The sequence below is a fragment of the Corvus brachyrhynchos genome, unplaced genomic scaffold, assembly GCF_000691975.1.
Source record: "Corvus brachyrhynchos isolate BGI_N302 unplaced genomic scaffold, ASM69197v1 scaffold101, whole genome shotgun sequence".
Classification (NCBI taxonomy): Eukaryota; Metazoa; Chordata; class Aves; order Passeriformes; family Corvidae; genus Corvus; species Corvus brachyrhynchos.
Window position 1 is genome coordinate 21085637 of NW_008237239.1, and position 8581 is coordinate 21094217.

The 8581-nt window shown below is 46.1% G+C and overlaps 1 protein-coding gene across 1 annotated transcript in view; it reads left to right on the top strand.

The window, feature by feature from the left end:
• Positions 1-7040, top strand: part of FAM179A (family with sequence similarity 179 member A) — a 24862-nt gene extending 17822 nt beyond the window's left edge. Inside the window, exons 7-9 of the mRNA XM_017729609.1 lie at positions 725-941; positions 4005-4091; positions 6153-7040. Coding sequence (XP_017585098.1) covers positions 725-941; positions 4005-4091; positions 6153-6388 — 540 coding nt within the window. The 3' untranslated portion in view covers positions 6389-7040. The remainder of the gene's footprint in view (positions 1-724; positions 942-4004; positions 4092-6152) is intronic.
• Positions 7041-8581: the final 1541 nt, after the last annotated feature.

The following is an 8581-nucleotide window of genomic DNA, read 5'->3' on the forward strand; positions in this document are numbered from 1 at the left end:
TCCGGCTCCAAGCGCGGCAGGGAAGGCGGTCTTGGGATCCTGGGGCTTTGTCCAGCAGAAGGAAAAGTGGCGGAAGAAAAAAACAGCTTCCCTCTCTCCTGAACCCTGGACCGACTGCCCTCCCCCCCAGGTGAAACAAAAAGAGCAGCCAGGTCTTTTGTTCTTCTTAAGTACCTGGCCATTTGCTCCCCTGGCAACCTGTATAGGCAAAATTCCTTTAACAGAAGAAAAAAACCAGGAGAGCTCCTAAAACCCCAACAGCCCTGCACTTTTCCAGACACAGGTTCTGAGACAGATGAAACAAAACCTGGATCTCCTCCAGCCATAGTTTTGGCAAAATTATAACTGCCCTCAGAACTTGAGGCAACTGTGTAGAAAAACGGGCATTGTAAATATCTGGTTCCATATATCTAAAGCAAAGATACTGTTTTGCTTTAATAAATGGGATTAATTTAATGACTTAAATGTGGAGAGAAACACCATAGGAACTATTCTGTCCCCACCCAAACCTCTTCAAAATATATGAAAATCTTTCAACCAGCATGAGGTCGCGCAACCATTCCAGTGAGTGGCCCACAGGAAAACAGGGAAATTGTGCAAGCAAGTGCTGACCTGACAGGAAGGATCACCTTCATCTTTTACATTGCTGAGTGCTCACTTCTGCGTCCCTTCCTCAAACAAGGACATTTTAATCCAGCTTTCATGTTGTTTGTTCTCTTCACAGATTTTTGATTATTTTGTCCCAAGAATATGTGATACTCATAAGAAAGTGAAGCAGAAGGCGCTGGACGTGCTGGCTGAGATTGCAGACATCCTAAAAGATGGCTTAAACCCAGTGGTCAGCTGTTTAGTTGAAGGAATAACAAACAACCTAAACTCAAAGGACCCCGGGGTTTATGCCGCAGCTGTGAAAGCGCTGGAAGAATCCATGGCTCACTTAGGTAAGGCTGAGCCCTGGCATGGACTCTCCTCAAGTGTGTCTCTGCCTCTGCGAGTCAAGAGAACGCTGAGGGCCTTGACAGCTGTTGTTGTCTGTGGAAACCTCCAGCTGACATCCACCAGAAGCTGTGCAGGTGCAGTCCTTACGCACCAGTCCCCCACCAGGCTTGAATGTGCATCAGCATTTCCCAAAAGTCCCAGGAGCCCTTGGCTCTGTGCTGCTTGTCTGCTTTGGCAGAGAAGGAGCTGAAGAGGAACTGGACTACAGCTTTGCTGGAATTCAGAGACAAAGGGATTTTTGGAGTTTGCTTGGGCCCCATTCGACTTCCCAAATGAATAGCTTTGCTGTTGGCATGAAGGGACACTGGCTCATCAGAGCTTCTGCAGAGCAGCCTCCTGGAAGGCTCCACATTATAGGTATTAGCTGTCTATTTTCCACCTTCCTTCTTCTTCTTTTTTCAAAGAGAAACTTATGATTTATCAAGTTCATTTCCTTATAACAAACAGGTATAAAGCCAGCTGTCAGTGATGCCTTGTTCCACATGTTGTTTTGCATGGGGCAAGATGGCTATAGCAAATAACTACGTAGCCAAGGGCTGCTGTAAATTCCTTTGCCACACAGATTTCTGTCAGCTCTGAAAATGCCACACTGGGTGAATACGCCTGAAAAACGGAGTGTTGAAGAGGCAGGTCTTAAAGGGCAGTTTCCACTTTCTCCACTTCAGCTGCTCTGTGAACTCACTGAACTGCCAGACTCAGTGCCTTTCTGTGTCCCAAGGATGGGGTTCTTCCTGTTCATGAACTGGGGAGAAGGGTGTGAGACCTGTACTGCTCTTGGCCCATACTCATTTCTTGTGGTGCATGGGAAAAGTCTTGGGAAAAGCTGCAGAATCCTGCTAACAGAGGATGTGGCAAACAGATCCCTTCAGGGTTCTGTATGGAGCATTCTGCCATGCCCCTCTCACCACTTCTGAGATTACTGTCAATTTTCCATGGTCAAAGATGTCAGAACAGGAGCGAGGCACCTCTGTCTCTCATCACAATGACTTTGCCCAGAGACAGGTTCAAGCAAATAAAGTGGGATAAATTTTTTTACTTCTGCACATTTTTCTGGATGTCTGCAAGAATTCAAAGAAGCAACCAAGTCACAAATATTGCAAAAGTCAACATCTAAGGCTTTAGTGGGGGAACGAAATCTCTACCTGAAAAAGGCATGAACAAAACCTTTCCAAGTACTTTAAAACTGTCTACTTTTACAAATCGAAATCCAGTGGCAAATGGCAAGAAACCTCCTGAACTCAAAAGGATTGTGCAACGCTCCTAGCTTGGAGTAAGTGAGCAAGCACATCATCTTGCCCCATTGCTGCACTGAGCTTCATAGCTAAGAGGCCAGCCATTGCTCCAAGACTCTGTGTGCACATGAGGTTTTGGTGAGACTTTCTCATCTGTCCTATCCTGTCCTCAGTCATGAAAGAAATGACCTTCAGATGGCCACTGCCTGACACAGGGCATGGAGTCAGGCCAGCAGCCCATAGGTGTTAAGGTAGCAAGGAGGGGTCTGCAGTGAAAATGAGAGCACAGAGAAGCAGATCCTTTTCCTCGTCTTGCAAATGCTGGGCTGTCTGTCCTGCAGCCAGGAGGTTCAGCTGATATGCAGAGCTGAGAGTTACAGGTGAGTTGTAAGAATTGAGCTGCCTGCTTTCTTTAACAGCCAGCAGAAGCTCCCCTGTCTTCAGGTTTCTCAAGGCAGATAAAGTAACAGTTGGGTAAATGTGTTATTGACTTGAGCTTTACCATTTTCAAGTGCACAGGGCATTCAAAACCCTTAAATTGAAAGGTGAATAGTTCCTACACACTTGGATTCTTAAGAACCAAGCAAGCAGTTTCCCCTCACACACCCAAACCCCAAGAGTTCCCCTGAAAATCCATGTAGATACCAATATTAACACTTTATTAACATTTCGTGGTCCTTTAAGATACCCAGATCTCAGGGCTTTTTTTTTTCAAAGCAGCAGCTGTAAGGTCACACTCTGGGGAGGAACAGCAAATGAGAAACAGTGTCTGCCAGTACTGCAAGAGTGTGAGGCAAAACCTGAAGTGTCTATTTAAAAAGGTGAAGAGAAGAGTGTAATTGCCAAAGCCAAAGCTTAAATAGGATAGCAGGATCAGTTCTTTGCTGCATGCTTGCAAGAAGATCATTAGGGACCTCCTTTTTCTATCTTATACAGGAAAGGAGCTCTTAATAATACCCTGCTACCTAAACCCACACTGGGATGTAGCTCTGTAGTGGTTGATTGCCTGCTTTGTCACTGCCAGCCCTGGTGGCCCTGCGAGGGACCACAGTTCATCCCACACATGTTCTGTCTCCAGGAAAAGCTTGCCTTGGCTTATTAGAGTGGTAGGACTGAAGGCTTGCAGGCCAATGCAGGCAACAGTGTCTAAATTCAAACAAGACCCCCAAAACAGCAACAGACAGCACAGGAAAAATTAAAATACATACGACAGTCAAGTATTGGGAAATCAGTTCATTTTCCAGTCTCTCTGCCAAGATCTGATTTCACAGATGTTACAGAAACCCACAGGCTACTGAGGCACTGTGCAGTAATAGCTCTTGTATGAGTAACTTGGAGTCTTGTCCCTAGATCCACACAGGTAACCTGACAATTTAAAAACAGCTTATCTTTCAGGTGGGAATGGATGTGTAAATTTTGGAGCCTTCTCACCCTTTTCCATAGGGGAGGGAGAAGATCACTTCTGCAAAGCTCTGGGATGCAAACCCTTTTCACTGCCTACGTGTGATTGAACTCTTGAGGTCCCTGATGTGAAATGTTTAACATAGCTCCTGGTACAGCAGACAACTTTGGATTTAAAATGTGAAAGGAGAGCTTTTCTTTTGGAATTTAAAATCCTCCCAAGTAGGCTGGAAGGAAAGAAGAAAAGGATTCAAAAATCGACAGGAATTTCCTTTCTTTTATAAAATCTAGTTGCCCCTGCCCTTTCCCTCCCCACTGTCCTTTCTCTTATGACCTCAGAAGAGAGAGCAGAAATGTGTGTTTCCCTTGTAGATAAAGTATCCCTGATGAAAGAGTTCAGCCACCGCAGGAGTGAACTGAAGGGCCAAGCTCTGCTGGATGTCACAGAGCATCTCTCAGGTATGGCCTCCCCTTCTAAGGCAAGAGGTCTTCCGAGGCAGAATTTACAGGGAATGCCAGTGAATAGACACTAGAGTGGCTCCTCCAAATCAGGAGGTGCTGAGCTTGTCCCTCCTGCCCAATACCCATGGAAGGTGTATTGGGCAGGTTTTCCCTGGCTGCTGCAGAGGTGTGCAGCATCTGAGATGGGGGCAAAAAAAAAATGGTGGCAAATGCTGTTTCAGGGGATGGGTTTGTTTTGTCCTCACAGAATTCTTGCTTTGCTCTTGGAAAGTTTTGAGGTGGAAGCCTGCAGTGCCTGGGGGTCACAGCTTAGGTCCAAACTCAGCACACATGTTAGAGGCACGGATTTTGTGCAAGCAGCCTTTGGGGGCAGAGGGGCAGAAGCAGAGTGCTGAGGCTCCCTGCCTGTGCTGTGGAAGTGCCATTGGACTGAGCATTTCAGGGTGTGCAGTCAGGGTCTTCCTATGTCAGCGCTGCCCAAAATGCTCCAAATGCAGCTGATAATTGATTGCTCAGAGGAGCTTGCTATGTCAGCAATAGCCAAGGAAAGGAAAAATGATAACCTCAATATATACTAGAGAAGGCGGTCTATAGCCTTGCTTTATTTATAGCCTTGCTTTAGCTGGGGCTAAATCCACTGCTAATTATGCCAGCATCTTTAAATGCAACGTTTAATACACTTTGTGTCTTCATTATGAATCTTGAAAGGGCACCTTCAGTGATTGGGAGTGTCAAAGGCCCTTTAAAGAGCATTTGAATAAAGTAGATCTCCAGGAATAGGGAATTTAGTTTTGCAGCTATTTTAATCTCTTTTTCAAATAAAGGAATTAAACATGAATTAGGACTACTTTAGAAAGAGCAGATGCTCTCTCTGAGATTTAGTGGGAACAGACGGCTCTTTCTCTGCGCAAGTTGCGTAGTGACCGATGTCTTTAATTGCATGTAAGCTCAAATGAACTCCCATCTTAAAATGGGTACCGTAACCCTTTTCCTGCTTAGCAGAATTGGTTTTAGGTACTTTCAGGAGCTGTTTAAATGTTGATGACTGCTGGTGGATTAACAGCATAGAGAAAATGAAGTCTCTTCCACCACAGAATAATAAATGGCGACTACATAACATTTTGCATGGTCAGAAAATAAGAATGGTCCCCAGATCATTTCAGGTTTTGATCTCTCAGCCAAATCTGCCATGCAAAGAGCCTGTTGGTAGTAAATTTTTGTCTGTGTTTGATATAATTCAGTTCAGAAAATGAGCAGAGAGCAGGCTTTGGAGACAGCGGGAGAGAACACTTGTGTTTTGGTTAAATTTCCATCCCCTGTGTAGCATTTTTCTCTCTCTGTTCCTATTTCAGTGCACATTGTAAGAAAAAATGCCATTAACATTGTGAGGGGAAATGCCATTAAAATTTGGAGATGCTCCAATGCCATGGCAATGGGGTCTGGGTAATTACCTAAGACACCCTGAGGTTTGAAACAGCTGTTTGTTAGAAGCCACAAAAGCCTTCTGCCAAAGACACCGGCTAGTCACTGATGTTTCAAATCCAGCTGTCAAGCAGCACCCATCTCTGGTGGGCTGGAGTTCTCAAGTGTGGTCTAATATGGCCCTTTGCCGTGTGCAAAGGGAAGAGCCAGATTAGACTTTTGGCACTTGACATCAAAGGTCACAAAAATGGAATAATCCCTTTTATTAGAAATCTCTCAACTGCCTCTCTACGGTGCATTTCAAAATCTTCAGCGTGGGTTTAGACAACTTCTAAATGGAAATAAACGGCAATTTGACATTCCAGTCTCTGTTCATGCAGAAACAGATTGTGAAAGGATTTAGTAAAGGTGTGAAGTCTGCCACAGGTACAAGGCTCGGATTTGGAGAAATTAGTCTTGAGGGCTTGGTGGTTCTGTTTTGGGGATGTTCAGCTGCTTTGCCCATTTCTGGATCATGGGGCTCTCACTGTTATTTCACTGATCTTAGCCAGAGAGACTCCCAAAATCACAACTAGAGGTAGATCCTTGTTTGCATTAAGGCTGGTGGTTAAGAAGTTTGTGTCTCTCTTCCGGCAGTGCTTGTGGGATGGGTTTATCCCAGGAGCCCTGAAGTCGTCCAGCGCTACGCCCTGCCCGTGCTCTGGTCCTTCCTGGGGAACAAGGCGCTGCCTGTCCGAAGCGCCAATGTCCGCAGTGTGGTCACCAAGCTTGCCTGCGCCCTCTACAAGGTGATGGGCGCCAAGCTGAGGAAGCATGCTGCCAGCCAGCCTCCGCATGTGCGGGAAAACCTCTCCGACATTTTGGGCTGGTGAAGGCTCGATGACCTGCAGAGAGATGACAAAGTGCTGAGTTGGACACCTCCGGACGTGACTTCTTAGCTGTGCCAAAAAGGACAGAAGGCAAAGGAAGGGTGTGCCCCTGCCCCCGCTCTCTCCACCCCCCTTCCTAGTCGTGGCATGGGGTGCCTGAAGCAACTTCCAATTGAGGACAAGGTGAAGGCTGAGCATGGCTCAGCCTCACAAAGAGGTAAGGCGGGAGCTGGGCCGCTCTCTGGCGGGAGGAAGGCTCTTGTGCCAGCCTAGAGAGCCTGGGCACATTGCCAGGGAACAGTTCTGCCCTGCATGTGCCCCCTGCAATGAGCTGTGCTGCTCCCAGTGCCCCGTGGAGCTGTAGGGCTGCTCAGCTGTGGGGCCGGCAGAGGAGCAGGAGGGTGCGTGTGCAGCTGAGCCATTCCTGGAAAGCACAGGCCTCTGGGCTCCCTGCTGTCCCAGGGCAGCCCAGAGGCCAGGCTGTTCCTGTGCTGGCTCTGTGCAAGTGGGTCAGGGTGTCTCCCTGGTCTGCCTCAAGTGGCTGGTGGCAGGAGCATGTTTCCCTGTGCAGCTCTTTAGAAGTTTCCAGGAAATCTCTCCAATGAAATACATAGTTTCAGATGCTTTAGGTTTGCAGTGCTGCCTCTGTTACACTTTGCAGGTGTGACTGGCTACAGTCTTCCCACGGAGTTTTCCCTGGACACTTCCTTTGTGCCCTTACCGACAAAGTCCTTGCCTCCTGTCCAGAAGAGCTCTCTTTCCTCGAGCTCAGGAAGAAGGTGCTGCCTGTCCAAAGAGTGTTTGAAGAATTGGATTTATACATTAGGCTTTGTAGTTACAGATGTACATATGTTCTGACATTTAGATGTAGTTTTGAATAAATGTGTTTTGATAGTATCTTTTAAATATTTATGACATATTTTAATTGTATTTTATTTTGATGATTTAAAAAAAATTAAATAAAATAAATTTAAATAAACCAAGCAGAGAATGTGAGACCAGGACCTGCTAGCCTAGAGGTTATCAGAGTGCAACTCACTTGATGTGCCAGTGTCTCACCATATCCTTTCCTCCCTGGGCCTCTCCTGTTCCTCTTTTGCCATGTTTTCTTCATGTCATTTGTGCTGCTGTTTGTTATTTGTCATTACAACGGTGCCACCTATTGACATGTTTGGGGGGCAATGGACCCAGGAGATCCTGTGTAATCTAAAGTTTTCTGCCTAGATGTATTCTGTGCTCACAAAAGGCCTGAGCAAAGCAACAAAAAGAATGTGCCCAAATCCCAAAGCTTTGCTCCTTTGCAATGTCAGACAGATCTGGCTCAGAGGTGTCTTCAATCACAATTCCATAGGTAAGAAGAGGACGTGTATTTCACTGGGAAAAGAGGCACTGCTTTGGAAAAGGCATCTGTATATGGATTTACCCAGGACAGCAGTCCAACGGCGTTGTTTGCAACTTATTTGCAGAAGGATGAGCGGACTGTGAGGCCAGTAACAAGTGACAAGGGTTCCTCAAATCTATTTATACGCCAGCCTGGGTGCCACTCAGCTCACGGGTATGGGATCATTTGGTACCATGGACCAGTGCTTGCCAGCATATTGAATTCCTGCCTAGCTGGAACAAGCAATTCTAGGTTCAGCTTGAGCTCTTGGTTGGCTGCATGATCACTGACAATGCTGCCTTTCCAGAAATTATTTTACATTTTCTTTTCATAGTCATATGAAGCTTTTGAACTTCACATTTCAATTTTCTCTGCCTTAGGGAAAAACACTTCTGAGCCCAGTGCAAATTGTAACCTTCTGACAGCAGTGTCTTCATGGTTGCCAGGTTCTGATGTTACAGAAGAAAATGCATGTGAATGTGTTAATTAGGTTTTCTGGAGGAAAAACTCTGTGTCACGTCGCTGCGTGTGTTTGCTTAGCTATGGGTCAAATCCCGGACTAGTAAAGCCTGGGAAGGCTGGCATATGTCAGGGAAAACTAGTCCGTGAGCTTATGGGGTTGCCATCACCAGCAGAGTGGATGTGTCCTTTGGGGATTCCTCTGGAGACAAAATCAGGCACCTGCTCCCTCCTGCAATATTCTCTTAGATCTTTCTAAAATATCCTAGAAAAGGCAGTGAAACTTCACATCTACTTGCACACCCACTGTTTGAATTTTTGTCTCTCCTCAAAGTCATTGCTCTTGCACACCAGAA